The sequence below is a fragment of the Spermophilus citellus genome, assembly GCF_964194105.1.
Source record: "Spermophilus citellus genome assembly, chromosome: 2".
NCBI lineage: Eukaryota > Metazoa > Chordata > Mammalia > Rodentia > Sciuridae > Spermophilus > Spermophilus citellus.
This window is the reverse complement of record NC_138183.1, coordinates 5,486,740-5,506,569: the sequence shown is the minus strand read 5'-3', so window position 1 is coordinate 5,506,569 and position 19,830 is coordinate 5,486,740. Positions and strand designations below refer to the sequence as shown.

General features: G+C 61.3%; 1 protein-coding gene across 1 annotated transcript in view; it reads right to left on the bottom strand.

Moving 5' to 3' along the window:
• The window catches only part of FIBCD1 (fibrinogen C domain containing 1), a gene marked incomplete at its 5' end in the record, with an annotated part of 29,247 nt that extends 16,762 nt beyond the window's left edge, over positions 1 to 12,485 (bottom strand). Inside the window, 3 exons of the mRNA XM_081274627.1 lie at positions 236 to 395; positions 3,821 to 4,300; positions 12,414 to 12,485. Coding sequence (XP_081130753.1) covers positions 236 to 395; positions 3,821 to 4,300; positions 12,414 to 12,485 — 712 coding nt within the window. The remainder of the gene's footprint in view (positions 1 to 235; positions 396 to 3,820; positions 4,301 to 12,413) is intronic.
• Between the last annotated feature and the right edge of the window lie 7,345 nt (positions 12,486 to 19,830).

Below are 19,830 nucleotides of genomic sequence, written 5' to 3'. Positions count from 1 at the left end.
GGACCTCACTTTTCTTCTCTGGTAAATGGGTTAAGAGAGCTTGACGGGAGGGCGTGGGTGACGTGCTCGCAGCTGCTCAGCCACAGGAAATCCTGGGTCCCCAGCTGGAGTGTTCCCTTGTCCATCAGAGCCGTGAGGTGGGTGGCCAAGGACAGGGCACAGTGGGGCCCTGGCTCTCCCTGCTCGCCAGGGCAGGGCACATGAGTCACCTGGGAGGCATCCCCCGCCCACTCACCGTTGGCGCAGCCCCGGGGCCGGGCGCCCCTGGAAGGAGCCCTCTGGAGGTCGGCCTTGACTCGGGGCCGGCTCAGCCCTCGGTCCCTCTGCAGGGCATCCAGGACGTCGCTGACAGAGTTCACCAGGTGAGCCAGGTGGCCTTGGCTCTCAGAGAGAAGCTGCAGAGCACGGGGGCTCACTGAGGGTGCAGGGACCCCGCAGGGTCACGGGCACACAGCACACCACCTGCCAGAAGGGCCCTCCCCCAAGGCAGAAGTGGGCTCCTGGCCCCAGTGAGCCGCGGCCTGCTCTGACCCGGCTCCCCGTGCAGGGTGTCTGAGGGTCAGCTGAGCTCTGCTGGCTGCTGGCGGTCTGAGACCTGGGGGCTCCGAGGGCAGGGGCCCAGGTGGGAGGAGGCAGGGTGTCCTAGCAGGTTCCTGCCGCCCTGACTGCCCTTCAGCCATTTCTGTGCGGGTGGCCTGTGCAGGTGGAGGCAGCTCGTGGCAGGGCCAGGCTGGGGTCAGCCTGACCACCCACTGACCGGTTCCACAGCTACGGCAAGTGCCCCGTAGGTGTCCTTCTAGGGAAAACGGGGCCAACATCACCTCCCTGGCCAAACTGCCCTGGTGGCCACTGCAAACAGCACCGAGGGCCCAGGGCGAGCTCCCAGAGCTCCCCGGCACCCCCAGGCTGGAGGACACCCACCTGCCACCTCTTCTGGCCCCCAAGCAAGGTGGCCAGGCAGGGGACAGATCTGCCCTTGACAGAGGGATACTGAGGCTTGGCGAGGTGACGGGAGCCTGGACACAGGTAGGGGCTGGGCCCAGGACCAAGGACACCCATTCGGAAGCCCCATCTCCATGGGACCGCTGCTTTGAGGTTCCGCAGTCGGCTGCTGTCGCGGACCTCCCTGGGCCTCCCACAGTGCTGCAGAGGGCTGGGAGTTGAGGTCGTCAACTCCTTGCTACAAATGGGGAAACTGAGGCCCAGACTGAGGAGCAGTCCCTGTGAGTGAGCAGGCATGAGGACCAGGCCTCGGGTCACTTCCCCAGGACTGTGTCACTGTACAACAAACCCAAGGTCTGGCCTGCACAGGGGGATGAGGACACGGGTCTTTCTGGGTGGGGGTTCCCAAGCACTTCACCAGGGTCCTTTTTTTGACTCCTGCCCTCCCGCCCACTGCTGCCCAGGGCAGGAGCTCAGCAGGACCCTGTGGCTCCCTGGGGGCCTCTGAGGTGCCGGTGGCCTGAGGGGTCTGGGGTCTCCTGCTTCCACAGCCTGGGTTCCAGGAGGCGGTGGGATCACGCGGAGGGGGAGGGAGGGACATGGGCAGATTACAGGCAGCTGGCAGCGTGCAGCAGGCCGGTCTCACACACCGAACCTGTCACTCGCCAGATAATAGCCCATCGGAGGAAGGAAAATAGAAACGCACCAGCCGGCAGTTTACAAAATATGATGCCCGCTCGCGGGAGGCAGCCCGCGAAGCTGTCAGTTCCCCTGTCACCTTCCTCTCCGCCAAGCAGGGGATTCGGTGAGGGCTAGGCCTGGGGGAGCAGCACAGCAGGGTCACTGGCCATTGGGTGGGCCCCTTGGAGGGACGTGGGCAGTGGAGCCACCGTGCTGCGCTCGTCCTTCCAAGAGGCGGAGCAGCCTCAGCTCAGGAACTCAGGCGCGGCCCTCCCTCTTGCTGACGGGCAGGGAAGACCTCGGTTTCAACCAGCAAATGATTAAAGTTGAAAATGTTCACATAAACATGCCCCGAATTAATGGGCAAGTCAGTCCCTGCTCGCCCACTGCACAGGCGCCGGGAGGAGGCGGCTGCTTCAGAGGCCAGAATCCCAGTGGCTGCTCCCGGCGCCTGGCGGGCGACCAAGCTCCTGAAGCCCTTTGCGTCTGCCCCTCCACCTCCGTGGGGTACTGGGCTGAAGGCCACCCTTAACACAGGGCCGGGCACACGGGGACTCTCCACGGGGTGCCCACGGTTTCAATTTCAGTTCAGGTGGGGCAGGCAGTGGGGACCTGCACGTCCCAGACTGCGGCTGAGCCTCCCCGAGGGTTCTCACGTCCCTCAGCCTGGACGTGTTACCCCCATTTTACAGGTGAGAAAAACCAGCCTGGAGATGTGACCTGCCCGAGGACCCCAGCTGGCAGGAGGGACCCCAGCTCTGTCACGTCAGACCCTCAGGGCAGAAGCTCAGCCCAGCCAGAGGGCCTGGGGGGACCGTGCCTGAGAACACCTGACGCTTGCTCCTGTGCTAGGTCCTGGGGGTAGGGCTGGGGTCTGGAACCTGCCCAACTGGCCTCTTTGAGAACTCAGGGCTGTGCAGCTGGGCGTCTGGCACCCGGAGAGGAGGGCTTCTTCGGAGCCATGGCTGCTGCCTCTGGGTGAGACAAAGAGGCAGGTCTCTGGAATCTGGAGACTGGGAAGCTCAAGAGAGGTGAGGGACAACCACGTCTGGGGGCTGCGGCAGGAAAGGGTCCCAGGAAAGCTGGGAGGGGGCCCCTCCCAGCTCAAAGGGTGAGCGTTGGCCAGGCCCCAGCTGACCAGGCTGAGCCTGGGGAGGCCGAGGTGGGCCCATCCCGTGAGCCTGGAGCTCTCCCGCCTGCAGGGACGCTGTGGGGGGAGGGGCAGCAGGAGGCCGGCTGAGCTTCCCCCAGCCCGCCCATCTGTCACCCCGACAGGGCGAGGAGGACTGTAATTTCTCCAGCTGCAGCCTTCAGAGGGAGGGAAGAGCCCATTGCTCATGAGCCATGGAGTGACCAAGTGCTTGGTCATCCCTGGTGTCCGGAAGGGGGGTGGATGGAAAAGGCTACGGCGCTGCTGGTGGCCTGGGCTGGGTTCCAGCCCCTGGGGATCTGACCACAGGGGTGACATGGCTCAGGGCTGGAGTCTGAGCAGGTAGCCGGTGGCTGAATTCCAGGCACAGTACCAGGACGCCACCGCCACTCCCCCCCGCCCCTCTCTGGGCCTCAGTTTTTGTTGTGGAAAGCGGTAGAGGCAGCTAGACAGTCCGAAGTCCCTGACCCCACAAAGGGGCACCTTCTGGCCAGTGCCTTGGGGCTGTCCCCACAGGATGCCAGCAATCCTTCATCACCCGCCTGGTGCCTGCAGGAACATGACTCAGGGGCAGGGAAGGGCGGGGGTGGGGACAGACTGAGGGTCTGCATCCCTGGAAGGCTGTGGGCAGTGTGTGGGGGGACTCTGGGGACAGGGTGCAGCTCTCTCACCCCACCTAGGGCACTACCCAACCACACAGCCTTGAGCACGTCGCACCCCTCTGAGCCTCACTTTGCTATGACAGGACGGTGCCCAGCCTCGCCAGCATCACCCTGCCTCTTGGAGGGCCCCAAGTGTGACCCTTGGCTGTCCCAGGGTCACCAGGAGAATGTTCGGGACAGACAGGGTCTGGACCCTGGTAGCCAGGAGCTGGTGGCTGTGGGTGAGACTTTGCCTCTGGCCTCATGCTCTCCGCAGACGGCAACGGCCGTGGCCCCTGGTCGGGGCTGAAGTGAGGCCTGGGCTGCAGGCGTCCAGTCCAAGGGCAGTGCATGGTGTCAGCAGTCCCCACCTCTGCGAGGCCCAAGGCACAGCCCCACCCCTTACCTGGATGAGGCGGCCCTGCTCATGCTGCAGGGTGCTGAGCCCCTGGCCCAGCATGCTGTGCCCCTTGCGCAGCCCCGTGCACTCGGCCTGCAGCTCTGAGGCCCTGGCCAGCAGTCGGGGCAGCTGGTCGGCTAGGGTGTCCAGCAGTTCCTGCTCCTGGGTGTCTGCCAGCTGTGGCTGGGCCTGGTGCTCAGTCAGCGCCCGCAGCACCGAGGCCTGGGCACCCTCCAGCCGGGCAAAGCCGTCCGCAAGGTCAGGGCAACGTGGGTCGATGAGGATGCTGAGGCGGGAGCTGTCGGCCCTCTCCACGGTGACCAGGGCACTGTTGGCCCCAGCCGGTCCTGTGCTGACGATGGGTGGGGGCGCCGTGCCCGGGACGTGCACGTGGTTCAGGAAGAGCACTGCGCTGGTGACGGCCACAGCCAGCAGCACGGCCAGGGACAGCAGCACGGTGCACAGCACGTAGCCACAGCTCGGCCGCTGCAGGCCAGCCCAGGATGCATGGACAGACAGACAGACGGACAGGAGAGAGGGGGGCAAGCGTCAGGGGCAGACCCCGGCCTCCGGCTCTGCCCAGTGAGGACTCGGGGGTGCTGGGGGTGCAGGCAGCAAGAGAACTAGAAAGGTGGAGGGAGCCAGGGCCCAGAGGGCAGCCAGGACAGGTAGAGGTGCACTGTGCCTTCCCTCTGACCCCCTGCCCCACCTGCCACCTGCCACAGTGCAGCACAGCAGTCCCTGGTCCCCTTCACGTGCAGCCACCTGGATCCCACAGAGCCCCGCGGGTCCAGTGGGGGCTGAGGCACATCCCCTCTCTGCCGCCCGCAGGCCTGGGCTCAGGTTCCTGTGTGACCTCTGCAGAGGGATCTCACCTCTCTGAGCCTCAGTTTCCTCACCTATAAAAATGCAGCAATAGTGGCTCTTGTTTCTCTGTATGTGGGCACCTGCTCTGCTGACCCAGGGAGAGCGCCTTAATGATGATGTGGGTCATGCTAAAATGGACATGCTGTCACTGCCCTGGGGTAGTGGATGCCAATCACCAAAGGTCCCGCGATCCCTTGTCTGTTCTACGGTGGCTGGTCTCTACCTGCTGGGCACAGAGTGGCTGCCTGACATCTCCTCTCCCCTCGACTGGCCCTCTTCACAGGGCAGGGCCCTGGCAGGACAGATGCCAAACAGCCTGAAGGCCACTGGGGAAGGTCCCTGCCTTAATGACTGAGGCTGTGACTCCCAGAACGGGATGAATGGAGGCAGGGAAGGCAGGGGACAGGTCGGAGGACAGGGCCCTCTGGGTGGGGCCTAAAGACCAAAGCAGCCCCAGCCAAAGTGCAGCTTACAGTTAAGGGTGGCCGTGGCTCACAGCAGCAAGTGCTGGCAGCTACGGGACATTTTACACAAAGGAAAAGAGGCCCTGAGAGGGCAAGGGGCTTTCCCAGAGTCACACAGCAAGTTAGGAACAGAGCTTCAGTTGGATCCCAAGCCTCCTGCTTTCCCCCAGGGCCAGGGACCCCCTACCACTGAATCTCCTCAACGTCATGACCCACATTTCCAACTTGCTGAATCTGAGATGCTTCTTTAAATGAGTTAGTATACACAAGCACTTGGAGCTGTGCCTGGCCCCTGTGTTTCTGCGATAAATATTAGCAGCTTTTATTATCCCGCGATCAACGTGCACCAGTGTCTGGAGGTGGTTTTATTTCTGTGGCTCTGGATGCCTGAGAGGCACTCCCCCCTTTCTCTCTCTCTCTCTCTCTCTCTCACTGTAACGTCTCTGACGTGGCAGGGGCGTCTTGCACTGTGGCTGACAGCGCTCTGGCTGCCTCGGGGAGACAACCCATCAGGTCTTACTACTGAGAAGGCCTCGGGAGGCGCCAGCTGCCTTTCTGTGAATTCACATGCTCATCAGAAGAGGACAGGTTGGGGAGGGCAGGCAGACCAGGGCACCCTGAGGAAGGGTCTGGTTTTTTGTCAAGGTGAGGGACAGAGGTCCTGGGACTGTCCCTCTGGTCACAACGCCGGGTCCCACACACCGACCATCTTTTCCAGCCAGACTCCACCCCAGCTCCCCCGGCTCCGCACGGGCTGCTCCTGGGCTGGGCACAGCTGCTCGCCTGGCTCCCTTTCCTGGTGGCCCAACTCGCTTTCCTCCTCAGGCCCCAGCGGGTTATCTCCTCCAGGAAGCCTTCCTTGATTTCCCTCCCTCCCTGAGCTTGGGGACTTCTCCCCTTTCCCCATGATGGTGCTGGAGACAGAAGGTCATGAGATCCCCCATGCCACATTCTCTGGGTCTCCCTAGGAGCCAGGCTCCCCGAGGACGCGAGGGTGGGGAGGTCAGACCCCGGGTGGGGAGCTCGTGTCCCAAGGACTGTGATGCGTGACCTCCCTGGGGCGCTGAGCCACGTGGGCAGGTGATGGAAGCCGCGGACGGCGTTTCTGGGGACTCAGGGCTGGCGGATGCCCTGGACGGTGAGCCCCAGCGCAGGCGAGGACTGCTCACTGCCCGGCACAGACTGTCTTGACTGCTGGATATTAATGGATGGACAGACAGATGAGCAGATGGCCTAGGCCGTGTCTGCAGGACGATGCTGGACTGGGGAGGAGGCGAGGGTCTGCTGGGACCTGCCGTGCATGGTCGGCAGAGGCTCATGACTCCCCACTGAGCCCCGGATCCTGAGGCAGGGCCACCTCTGACCCTGTGCCCACCTCTGATGATGCGGCACTGAATGAAGGTGACCTCTGGGCCGGCCCAGGCCCCAGCGGCTCACAGAGAGGCAGGCTTGGCATGATCGGTCACTCCATGGGCACCCGCGTGCTCCCCCACCCCAGCTCCAAGCAACCTCCTGCAGTGAACAGCAGGGTCCAGCTCATCCTGCCTACGGGAAACTGAGGCTCAGAGAGCAAGGACCCAAGCCCAAAGCCACGTGGGGACAAGCAGTAGAGGCAGCCTCTGCAGGCTGAGCGGCTCGCGGTGGGCAGGTGCGCCAGGACCGCTCCCCAGCATCCTCCCGTGTCTTTCCTCCTCCTAAGGAGCTCCGGCTGGGGCTCCGGAGACAAAGCCCCGCGTCAGCAAGTAAGCCCCAGCCTTGCGTGTTCCGGCGTCCGCCTGGAGACACCTTGCCCCGAGCATCTCTGAGCTGCATCCTTGGACTGTGCAGCGTCCAGGTCCCTGGTGGCGTGGTGGGGTGCTCTGCAGAGCAGCCAGCCACCCCCCACGGGGCGTCCAGGACCCCAGCCCCACCGACCGGGCACCCTCCTCCCCACCCCCAGCCCTCCCTGGGAAGACAGAGGCCATCAAGGAGGGCAGGGGCTCTCGCAGGCTTGGGGACCCTGGAGGCAGGGACATCGCAGCCAGGAGATGAAGCAGGGCACTTGGCAGAGGAGAATTAGTCTTCAGAGATCAACCTTAAAGATGAAGTGCTATTCGCTTTTATAGGCTGTAGTTTACGTGCCTCGCAAAGAAATCTGCCTGAGACAGCGAGGAGCCGGCGAGGGGGCCTTGGGCTGCGGCTTACTGATCAGCCTTTGGCCACCACAGAGCCAGGGACCCCAGAGGATGGCGCGAGGGGGAGGGGCACACGGGCCCCACTTCCCCTGAAGGAGGCATCCCAGGTGGCAGCCTTGAGGCCAGCCTCCCGGAGCCCAGGAAGGGAGACCCAGGTTCAAGGTCCGCTTCAGCCACTAACTGCCCACGTGAGCTACCAACTGGGGGGGACACCGCTTTGTTTCTTGAGTGACCCCCCGTGCCAGCCCAGGGTCCGTGGCTGCTTGGAAAACCTTAGCCCACAGAGGACAAGATGGACTTGGGCTGGGAGAGAGGCAGGAGGTGCCCCAGTTAGGTGACACCTGCCCAGGCTACCTGTCCCCAGTGGGGCTCTGGGGAAGGACAAGAGGGCTGAGGGGGAGAAGCTCCGCCCTCACACTGCCCTTCGGCCCTGACTCTGAGGAAGGTGGGTGGCACAGTCCCCCGAGTGGCCCCAGCCTATCTCCTTGGATGAAGTCACAGAAGAAGGTCCCCCTCCAGGGGGCAGGCGAGGTCAGAGCCTACGTGAGCCTCTGCGCCCCACTGCCTCTCGCGAGCCCCAGCCAGGCAGGAGGCTGTTCATCCCAGGAGGACGTCCAGGGGCCGTGGACTGGAAGAACCAGGGGCCTGGGTGCTCTGGAGCCCTGAGGGAGCCGCACAGCCCCTGCCCCAGCCCAGAGCCCAGGGGTTCTTCCTCCATCTGAATTATGAGCCCCAGGCCCTGGCAGAAGCCCTGGGGAAAGGGCGGGTGTTTCTGTTCCAATTCTGGAGTCCCCCAAATGTAGGAAGAGATTGGCCTCCTGTGTGACCTGAGCATGCCCCTGTCCTGCCAGAGCCTCTTCAATGGAGACCACTCTGAGGGGCATCTGGAGCCATGGTACTGGGAGGGTCCCAGGAAGAGGGGCTTATGGTGTCCAGAAGGAAGCAGCTGCAGATGTCGCCCCTCCTGGAGGCGCGAAGCCCCCAGGCTCTCTGGCTCCCCAGGGGGCGCTCGGCTCTGGTCTGCTGGGGTCTGTCCCCAGAGGTTTCCTATACTGGCCTGTCCACTCTCCTCAAACACACAGCTCCTGGCCTCCCAGGTGGCCTGCCTGGGCCTCACGCCCACTGAAGCCCACTCCAGGGTCTGTCCACCCCAGCAGGAGGATGGCACCAACCCACCAGCTGTCCTCCAAAGCTAGCACCTCCCTGGGCCCCCTCACCCACATCAGTCACCCAGCTCTGTCCCCTGCCTCTGCTGCCCCCTCGCCCACTGCCCCACCTCCAGGTCCTGCCCTGGCCAAGGCCCCACCACAGAGACCACAGTGACCATCTCCCTGCCGGCTCCCCTCCCCCAACTCCAACACAAGGAACCCACAAGGCAAAGCCATCCAGGGCACTGTCCCCTTAAACCAGGGCACTGAGACCACCCCAGGGCACCGGAGGCTGGGCTAGTGTCAGCCTCGAGGTACCTGCTTGGTACTCCTGGTGACCCTCCCCCTGCACCTGAGCCCTCTCCACCAAGCTTCTCCGCTGCCCACCTCCGCCTGCCCGGGCCGCCCACCAGCCACACAGGGCTGCACAGTGAGCTCCAGAGCAGCAGCGGCTCTGGGAGCGCAGGATGGGGGAGCCCCAGGAGTCTCCTCTCTCCCCTCTCCCTCTCCCTCACCCCAAACGTGGCCTCATCCCAAGCCCCAGGAAACATGAGGGATGAGGCCCAGAGGTCATGCTGAGTCCCACCGTCTGGTATGATAAAGTCTGGCTTCTGGGTTTGCTTCTGGGACTCTAAGCCTCCTGAGGCACAGCCTCCTTGCACCAAGTATGTTCTCCATAAATAGCCACCAAGTGAGTTAAATACAGCAGGAGTTAAGGTTAGACATCAGGGAAAACTTCCCGATGAGAATTTGTTTCTTTCTTTCTGGGATGTTTTTTGAAGTTTTGAAAACATCAAGAAACACTGTCTGGGATGGGCTGGAGGTCAACCTCATTGCGGGGAGGCTTAGGGACTGCTGGAAACCAGCCCTCACCTCCCTAGGGAGGAGACAGTCTCTGGTGACTTCCTCCCTCCAGGCTGGAAGGACCGTGTCTAGTTCTAGATCCTTTCATCCAAGTAACTCCAACTCCTTCAAACTCTGCCGCACCCTTCTGCTCCGGAGCCTGGGGGCCCCTCCTTCTGCCGAGTGAAAGGACAGTCCTGAAGCTGAGGTCAGCAACGTGTCCTAGGTCACCCAGAAAATGAGAAGATGAGGCCAGACAGATGGAGGGGCCCGAGGCGGTCCCGGGACCCAGGGTGTGGATGTGCCCTGAGAGCCACACACCCGAGCGGAGCCCTGTCCCGGGGAAGGGTACCCTCACTCTGGCTGAACCTCCCTCCTTGCTCTTCCCAGAGGACGCCCTCTGCTGCCCGAGTGCCCGGGCTCAGCTCCCAGCTCCAGCGCCACGTGTCCTCGTCTGTCCTGGGTGATGGGCACCTCTGCCACCCAACTTCCAGGGTGGTTGTGACTAAGAAGTGAGAGATGTAGGGCTGAGCCCAACTGGTACCCCGGGGTGGGTACTGGAATATTCTAGAAGAAGGGCCCTGTGACAGAGGCCCTTGTGGTGGGAGCTGGGGGTGCAGAGAAGAGATTAGGGTCCTGACAGCCTGGGAAAGGGGTCCAGGTGCTTAGAGAACCAGCCTCTTCATGGGTGCACAGTGCTTTACAGTTTGCAAAACACCCCAGTATTTCAGTCAGTCCTAAAGGGAGGAGGACGCAGATTTTGCTGCTCCCATTTTACAGACGGTACAGCCCAGGCCCAGAGAGGAGGCATAACTTACCCAGAGTCACACAGCCTGTCAATGAATGGCTAAGGTGAAAGTGGAAGCAAGGGAGGGGAGGCTGGGGGGGGGCAGGCCTCAAGGGAACCTGGGCCCCGAGGCTCTCTCCGGACTGACAGTGGGCACAAGAAAGGCCTGGGCTCCATCTGTAACTTCAAATAAGCATAGAGCTGGCCCAGGGGACAGCCGGCCACCTGCTGGCTCACCATGTGAGGAGAGGGGTTTCTGGTATTGGCTCAGGCTCTGGACCCCAGTGGTGCTCAGGGGCACGTGCAGCTGGGAGCTGAGCCCCTGGGGAGCAGCAGGCCTGGGAGGCTGAGCCTGGCTCAGGACACCTTGAAGCCACATCTCAAACAGATCCCTAGAAGCCACCTCCCCTGGAGACAGCACAAGCTCCCTGGCTCATCGCCCAAGGCCCCTCCTGGCTGAAGCTCTGAGCAGCTCACTCAGCAAACAGCTTTGGGCTCCCAACCTGAACGGCCTGGAAGGAAGGAGGCCTGGGCCTGCAGGGGGACCACAAGTAGGGACCCAGAAGGTGTTTGTCCAAAGGGAACTGCCCTGGAGGGGGGACCCAGTGCTGGGGGATGGGGCACTGAGTGGAGGCACAGGCTAAGAACCCTACTGGGACTGAGAGACACTCCCACTAGGCATCTGGGAAGGCTTCCCAGAGGAGGTGGCTTCATTTGAGCTGGGTTTTGAGGACTAGGTAAGGTGTCCCTGAATGAAGAGGCCTGCGTGTGTGTGTGCGTGTGTGTGTGTGTGTGTGTGTGTGTGTGTGTTGGGGAGCCTGGTAGAGCCAACAAGAAGAGAGATAAAAGATCTGGAAGTCGAGGGAGACCCAGAGTCGGCCAATGACAAGCAGTCCGTACCTGCAGGGGACTCAGAGGAAGAGAGACGGGGCCAGGCTGGAGACGGCCCTCAAGGACAAGTTTAGAAATTAAGGCTGAGTCCAGACTCAGCAGGAGAGGCTTGGTACCTGGATGGCTTGGGGGACACCAAGCTTAAGAAGCCAGGTAGACCTTCCTGTCCCCTGAGAAGGCAGTGGGAGAAGCTTGGGGCTCAGCCTGGGTCTGGATCTTTGCTCTCCTGCTTACAGGCTGTATGACTGGTCACCACTCTGACCCCAGTCTGAGATGTGGGATGCACACCGCTGACTGGCCCCCAGACGGCTTTGGGGTGTGAGGCAGTGCAGAGGAAGAGAAAAGGTGTGCCAACTGCCAGAGGCTGGGTCCCCCTGCCACACCAGTGTCCCTCCAGAAGAACAGCAGGCTGCAGCTTCAGAGAGCAGGGGCCGCCAAGGCCCGCCCCTGCCGCCCCCTCCAGTGGCTGCTAACTCACTGTTCCTTCCCCAGTGACAGCTGTCTGCAAGAAATTTAAAATTTAAAACGAACAGCCCCATTATCTCCTCTCCATGGTGAGCAGCCGCTCCTCCAGCCTGCCGCCCTGTCCCTTGGTAGCCCGGCCTGGGGCAGCCCTGGGGCAGCCCCTCCACCTCAGCTCTGGATGGCACCCCTCGATGGATGGCCAGCCCTGCTCTACTCTCACCTCTTCCTGCCCCAAGGGACAGAGGTGGGCACCCTCCAAGTCTCCAGCAGGGCAGAGGCAGCAGGAAGGGAGGGCCCAACCAGCCCTGGAGCACACAGACCAGGGTTCAGATCCCTGCAGAGCTGTGTAGCCTCAGGCTGGAGATGGGCCTCTCTGAGCCTTGCTTTGCTCTCCTTAAAGTCAGAGAATCACAATGTCTAGCCTTCTTAACAGGAGATGAATGTGTATTAATTCCCTGCTATATGCAGGGTCCTGACATATGGGAAAGATTAAGGGGAGATCCAGGGAAGCCACTTCTGGTTCTGAAGCTCAGGTTGATGTACCAGGTGCCTGGCACAGGGTGGCATCCAGAGTGGGGACTTTGTAAGTGCTGAAGATGCCCAAGATAGAGGTGAGGAAATCGATTCAGCAAGGGAAGTCATTTGTCGGTCAAGAGCAAACTAAAGGGCTGATCATAGCTAACTATAGGTCCTCTACTCAGTCTGCACACGAGTACCCAGAATCTCTGCTGGGGACTGGAGCGGGGTGCACCTGGCCACAGCCCGAGAAGCTCCTCCGGGGGCGCCGCCCCCATCTGAGCCCCGAGCCCAGTATCCCATGGGGAGGAGAGAAGGGTGCCCGCCCCGGGCCTCCTGGCTGGAGCTCCCCAAACTCCAGCCCCCGCAGTAGGTGCCCGCCCCGCAGCCCAAGCGGACAGCGCCTCACCAGCCGCTGGCCCCTGTCCCCGCGCCGGTGTGTACCTGCGGCTTGTCGCGGGGCCGTTCCTCAAGTTGGGAAGCACCTCCCATGGTCTTCCACCGGTCGTTGACCATCTTCCGGCAGGACTGGCGGGGGCGCCGGCCGAGGCGCGCCGCTGCGGAGCGCAAAGGCGGCGAGGTGGGCGCAGGCTCGGGCGCGGAGCGCGCTCTGTCCGCCGGGTCCCCTCCTCGGTACCCGGCACCGGGGCGACCCGACAGCGGGCGGCTGTGTGCAGGTGTGTGTGTGTCCCGGTGTGCGCGCGGGTGTGTGCGGGAGCGCGAGAGCCGCCCGCTGCCAGCCCGCCTGCCGCTCTCGCTGCGCGCCGTCCCCGCTCCCCGCTCCCCGCTCCCGCGCCTCCCTGCGCGCTCCTCTCCCAGCTCCTTCCTCCCGCCCCCTTCTCAATCTCCGTGTCTTTTTTGTCTCGGACTCTCCTGCCTTTTATTGCTCCCCTCGGCCTCCCCCCGACACACACGCGCGCACGCACGTACACACACCAGCACGCGCACAGGCACCGCGGACTTGGAGAGTCAACTCCACCTCCCAAACGGCCGGGATAAAGGAGGCAGAACTGGCCCCCAGACCCCCGGCAAACGGGCACGGGCTGCGGGCTGACGGCGCCTCTGCACAAACTTCCTCTCGGCGGGACTCGCACCAACTCACCCTGCGCGGGGCGCGGCGCCAAGCGGGCCTCGTGGACGCCCCCGCGGCGCCGTCGAGCGTCTCCCGGGAGCGGTGCCGCGCTCCGCTGGGCTCGGGGCGCGGGGCCCACTCCTAAACCCTAGGAGTCAGGGGTGGGGACAGGCAAGAGTGCGCCCCCTGTGGGCCCGAGGTCTTGGTCGGGGTCCTGGGGCAAGTGTGCCCAGCCGGAGAGTCTCCGGCCGCCTGCCCCGCCCCGTTCCAACCCGACGCTCCAGCCGGGTTTTGGGAACGCCTCGGCCTGCGTTCCCAGACCGGTGCCCTGGCGCTCGCGGGCCCACAGCGGATCCACGCTTCTCTGCCCAGGAGGCTCGCGGGCCGAACCTGGGTCCCTGCCGCCAGGACAGCTGCGGGCGCCGCGGGCGCGCGTACGAGCTGCTCCGCGACCCTTCCGCGCTCCCGGCGCGTCCCGCGCAGTCCCAGTCCCCCGCCTCCCCCTCTGCCCGGAGAGGAGGGATTTGAGCCGGGAGGGGGGCTTCTTAGGCGCCCCTTCCCACCGGCAGCACTTTTAAAAGCATTTAATCCGCCCGAGCAGCCTTCGGAGGTAATTGACAAAGTCCTTAATCTGCACCGTTAACGAGCTGCTATTGTGGCTTCTGACCGGGTGGCTCCCACACGCCCCACGCCGCGCCCCCGCCGGCTGCCCCTCCCCCGCTGCCTGTCTGCGGCCGCCTGTCTCCGGCTCCCCCAGCTCCAGATAGACGCCCCCGTTCCCGTCCCCCGCTTCTCCCGAAGCTGTTTTCCGGCTCCCGGGGCGCCTTGGCCCGCCACGCTGTTCCCTGGCACCGTCTTCGTCTCTCTCCCACCGGCTGCCAGTCTGTCTCCCCATCTTTGTCCCTCTCCTTGTCCCTCTCCGTGGTCGCGGCAGGCTACCTGGGGGTGGGGACTTGGGGCAGGAGTGCTCCTGGACTCCGAGAGCTACAACGGACTGGTGGTGGCCCCAGGCCGTGTGAGGAGACTGTCAGTCACTAGCCAGAAGCTGGGTTCCCAGTTCCTGTGGGTCTACAACCTTCTTTTCCTCCCTGGTGCCTGCTGGCCTCACCTGCAGCCCCACCTCAGCTGCCCAGGCTCTGGCCAGGTTGTTGGAGAGGATCTCCCAGCACTGGCTGAGTCAGACTTGGGTTCCGGTCTGAACTCTGGCTCTTTCTGTGTATCCTCCTTTTTTACTATTAATTAGAGGGTGGGTGGGTGACCTGGAGGACCCTCAGGCCTGGGCAGAAGGATGTGGTGGAGAAACAGGGTCCTGGCTCTTTGGCCTGAGTTTCTCCACTTACTCCAAGGGGTTCACAGCACCCTCCAGGAAGGCCTTGGTGGGGTTCTAAGTGACAGTATGTTAAGACACCTGGCAGGAAGGCCTAGACATCCCCGGGGTAGATTCCATGTTCTCTCCTGACTGGGTTTCCTCATTGAGGAGGAAGCTGGGAGGTGTGCAGCCCCTCAGGGGGTCTGGTATGAAGCAAGCTTGGGGTAGGGGCTGCATGTCTGCCGTTCCACAGTTGGAGTTAGGCAGAGCAGTCTGAGTGAGGGTGCTGAGGGCCAGCAGAGGAAGTCCTGGGGGGGTGTGCTGGGTGGCCAGGAAAGGCACCCAAGAAGAAGGGTCATAGGCCTCCCATGAAGGCAGGGATGCCTGGATGCTGGGGAGGAAGGAGTTCCCAGTATGGGGCCACAGCAACCTGTGTGCCTGGGCAGGTGCCGTCCCAGCTTGCTCCAGACCACTTGCTCCGGGACCTGCAGAGGGAGCCTGGACAGGTGAGCGGGGGCCACCTAGCGGCTCCTCCTGGCAGTGTTTTCTGCCGGGTCATCACACCCGCTCAGCAAAGGATCCTCAGCCCTCCTGCCTGTGGGGCTGCAGTGTGCATGTTGGGGTTCAGTCCTCACCCCATCACCCGCCCTATGATGTCTCTGTTTAGGACACCAGAGGGCCAGCCGTGACACATGACTGGTGTGAGCCTGCAGGTGCTTTACAGGCTGAGCTCACCTGATGCTCCTGGGCATTGTCCTGGAGAAGAGCTGCACCTGTCACCAGCCCCTCAGGGCATCATGCAGGGAGGAGATGGAAGCCATCCCAGAGCCTGTGCCACCCCTCCCTTAGACCTGCTGGAAGAGAGGACAGCTGAGCCCACAGAGCAGTCTCCCCACCTCCATAGCCTTTGGACAAAGCCCGCGGTGCAGGACACCAATGCTAAGCCCACGCAGCATGCTGGCCTGGGTAGGATCTGGGCTTCCCAGCCAGCCCAGGATCCATCTCAGGGAGGCCAGAGCCCAGGGCCTGCAGGCCACATGGGACCAGATCCAAGGCTGCCCTGTCCCCTGCCACCCCTCTCTTCCTCACTAATCTGTTTTCTTTTCTGTGGCCACCCAACAGACAAGGCCTGTCTGAGATACTTAGTTTAAATTCCAGGGAGAAGGAAGGGCTCTGATCCCACCCACTCGTCCTGTAGACCAGGCCTTATTAATCACAGGTTGTCAGGTGGCCTGGGCATGGTCCTTGGCAGGTGCCCACTGCAGCCTACTGGGAGGGTGTGGCTCCGGGGACCTGACACAGGGAGGGGTGTGGGGCAGACAGTGAAGCACACCATGTGGGAGAGACAGAAACCAAGAGTGCCAATGAGCGGACAAGGGAGAGTAGCTGGGGACATAGGGTGACAATATCCAGGTGCCACCCCTGGGCCAGTTGCCATCTGTTGAGTATCACCCTCTGCTCAGCCCCTCTACTAGGTTTTACCATCTCCTTTTATAGGTAAGGAAATGGATGTGGAAAGGTCACTTACGCAGCACAGTAGCAGTCTCCTCAATAATATAAGCTGGGTGTGTTGGTGCCCACCTTTATCCCAGCCACTCAGGAGGCTGAGGCAGGAGGATGGCAAGTTCAAGGCTAGCTTGGACAACTTAGCAAGGCCCAGCCTCAAAACAGAAAGTAAAAAACCAGGCTGGGGATGTAGCTGAGGGGTAGAGCCCTTGCCTAGTATGTATGTGTCAGGCTCTGGGTTCAATCCCTAATACTTTAAAATACATTTTTAAAAAACTATACAATCAATACCAAATTACCATTTGGTAAGCATGTCCCCTGTGCTAGACCCTACTGGTGAACACTACCCTCTTACTTCACGTCACCCTCACCCAAGACCTGTGGGTATTGCTACTATCCCCATTTAAAAGATGAGGCAACTGCACTTCAGAGAGAAGTACCTGGACCGAGGTCACACAGAAATTGGTGGGGCCAGGATTTGAGCCCTGGTCTGCACTGCTGGAACCCACTCTCTTCTCAAATGCCTTGGCGCCTCTTGACTGAGAGATCCTGAACCGGATTGCAGCAAGGGACTCAGCGAACGTGGAGGGAATGTCAAATGTGCCCATCTCCCGGGGCCTGAGGCTGGCTGGCCAAGAGGTCAGGACCTCTGGCCCTCGTCCACCCAGCCTCTGCCCTGCTCTGCCACAGGCACTCAGTTCTCCCTGTAAAGCTGCTCCAACTTAACTCTGACAGTCACATTTATCATTAAAAATGAATTTGTCTTGGCTTCCCATGGCATGGAAAGGTGCTGTGCGGTGATTCAACGGGCTTGTCACCCCTCACGGTTAGGCACGGGGAGCTGAACAACTGGATGGTCTCCAACGCCAGCTCCTCATTTTCTGCAGCTGGAGCCAGAAATGTACAGTGGGCTGACATTTAATTTAGAATCCAACACACCTTGACACAAACCCATAATACAAAGGCGGGGGTGGGGGTGGGGCTGCCAAGCCTGGCAGGGTGGGGAGTCCAAGTGACAGGGTGGATTTCTTTCTTTCTTTTTATTTTTTATTTTGCTTTGTCAACACTGAGTGGGGATGACAGACCAGAGACTGTTCTCAAAGGCAGGAATTAGCAGGGAGTGTGCCCGTGTGCGTGCGTCCCTTTGTGTTGGCTCCCTGTGCAGCAGGCCTCTGTGCCTTGAGTCCACTGGATGCTGTGTGTGGCATCTGCAGCAAGTCTGTCAGCTGTGCCCAGAGAAGCAGGTGCCCAGAGCAAGTCCCCAAGGCTGAGGCTGGAACCCAGGAGCGAGGGAGGATCGCACCTGCACCCACAGGTCCCCTGCATACAGTCGGTGCTCAATAAATATGGAACAGAAAGGGGAAGTGTTCTTTTGAAGGCTGGAAGACACTGGGTCTTAATCGGCATCCTGGTGCACAGTTCGGGTCTGAGAAGTGGAGGAGGCTCAGGCCAGCCTGGGAGGAGAGGGTGGAACACGGGAGAGAAGCAAAGACCCCAGGGAGGGGGTCCTGGCCAGATGTGGTCTTGGAGGCGCTGGGCTGAGGGGCTTGAGAGCTTGAGGGGAGGTGGGGGCCCTGTGGAGGGACAGGATCTGTGGGAGTGCCCTGGTCCACACGAGACCTTTGCTCTCGCGTTAAAGGTGGTCCTTAGTCTCTCTCACAGAAGAACCCCGTGCGTGACCCCCCAGTCTTTGGAAGAAAGATTCAGTAGCCTTGTTCCTGATGCCGGGGCAGACAAAGAGTGGACCCTGCCCACGCCAAAGCCTGGGAGGGTAGGGAGGAGCCTACAGATGCACGATTCAGACCAAGCAGGGGTCCGACCAGGAGATGAGCAGGGAACGTGAGCTTGGGGGCTTTAAGCTGCATTTCAGAGGCTCGGAGAGCTGCCTACTATCGTCACTGAAGGCCTACTCTGTGCCACGGAGTCCTCTCTGAAATCCTCACAAGTGCCCAACAGGTAGATTTCCTTATCCCCATTTTACAAATAAAGAAACAACAGAGCCGGGCATAGTGGTGTACCCCCGTGATCCCTGCTACCTGGGAGGCTGGGGCAGGGGAATTGCAAGTTGGAGGCCAGCCTCAGCAACTTAGCAAGACCCAGTCTCAAAATAACAATGAAAAGCGCTGGGTGTGCAGCAGTGGTGGAGTGCTTGTCCAGCATGCCCGAGGCTCTGGGTTCCGTCTTCAGCACAGGAAAGGAAGGCGAGGAGGAGGGAGGGAGGAGGGGCAGGAGGGAGGGAGGGAGGAACCACAGAAATCCGGGAAGGGGGAAGTGTTTTTTTGAAGGCTGGAAGACACTGGGTCTTGTTCAGCATCCTGGTGCACAGTTCGGGTCTGAGAAGCGCCTTGTTCAAAGTGATACATCCCATTAATAGACAGCCTGAATTTAAACCCCACAGTCTGACTCCAGAATCCACATTTGAAACCCACAGCGGCAGAATTGGGGGCCTCTCTGCAACCAACAATTAGGTTACAGATTTGTGGTGTTGAATCAAAAGTAACTGGGCACAAAAATCAAATTATTGCTCAGAAGCCTGGATACAACCAGGGCCACATCCCAACCCACGAGTGGCCCAGCTTCACAACGATGTGCCCTCCTCTCACGTCCCTTGGCATTCTGCGGACGAGCTCCGTCGTCTGAAGCCCCTGGTGCCCGTCCTGTGGGTTGCCGTGTCTTCAGCTCTCACTCGAGGACAGCTTGTTTTCGTGCGTGTTTTGTACCTTTGGACTGTGGCTCTGTCTCTGTCAGAGCTTTGTCTGCGGGAGTCCTTGTCCTGGGCTGGGAGTTGGTCCTCCCTGGAGGGTGAGCTTGCTTCCAGGGGGCATCTGAAGACATTCTCAACCCAGGGCCACTTTAAGTTCCCATGCAGTAAGTTTGGATCCAAAAATATCCGTAAGAACAGGCGGTGGGCATTAATTGACAGGGGATGTCTTCTGTGTCATCCTTTCTCCTTGGAGAGAGCACTTTCTCTGATCTGTGCCTTCACCAAGGGTGCAGCCTTGGCTCCTGGCCTTGCTCCCATCCTTTCTGGGACCCCAAGGCCTGTATCCCAGACCCTGAACCCCAAGGTCTGCTTCCCCTAATTGACAATGCTTTTGGGCAATGTGGCTGCAGACCCCGATTGTCCTTGTTGCTGTCTGTGTGTGTGTGTGTGTGTGTGTGTGTGTGTGTGTGTGTGTGTGTGTTTAGGTGATCATTTAACATGATGTTTGTCATTGTGTTTCTGAGCTCTGTGGACTCTGGTATCCAAATGTTCGGAGAGGCATTTAGTCCGCCATATTGAAAACAAAGTCCCTCCTTCCCACATGCCGGCGTTTCCTCCTGACTTGAGGACACAGTGACAGCCAGGTTTGCATGTAATAAAATGCACAGATCATTCTAACGTTTTTTCCTGGGTGCTGGAGAATGAACCAGGGCCTGGTGTTCGCGAGGCTCCACCCCCGAGCCGGGTCTCCTAGTGCCAGTCGTGGGGGTGCAGCGTGGGGGGTCCTGACCATCATGTCCATCGATGCCTAGCGCACTTAGCGTAGAGAGCATTGCCACTCTTCTAGAAAACTGCCTCATGCCCGTCCTGGTCACCATTCCCCGAGATCACTGTCCAGGTGTGTCCATCACCAAAGCTTATGTCCTGTGAGTGGGGCCATATGGGGGGGGCCCAGCCTGGGGCCTGGGGACCTGGCTGCCGCCCCCTCTGCTGAACGTGGTATTCATCTCCGCCTCAGTTGGACGACTTTCCCGTTGGTGGACTTGTGGCCTGTTTCCACTTTGGGCTGTTAAGAAGGGTGGCCATGAACTTGGGTCCAATGTCCCCCGGAGTGTTGTGGACACAACCTTTGGACAATGCTGGGTCACGGGTGGGAGTGGCTGAGGGTACAGGAACGCAGCCCAGTCGCTTCCCACCATGGTGGCACCGTGGGACAGCCCTCCTGCAGGGCGTGGAGGTCCAGGCGCCTGGCATTCCGCCACTGTCCCCT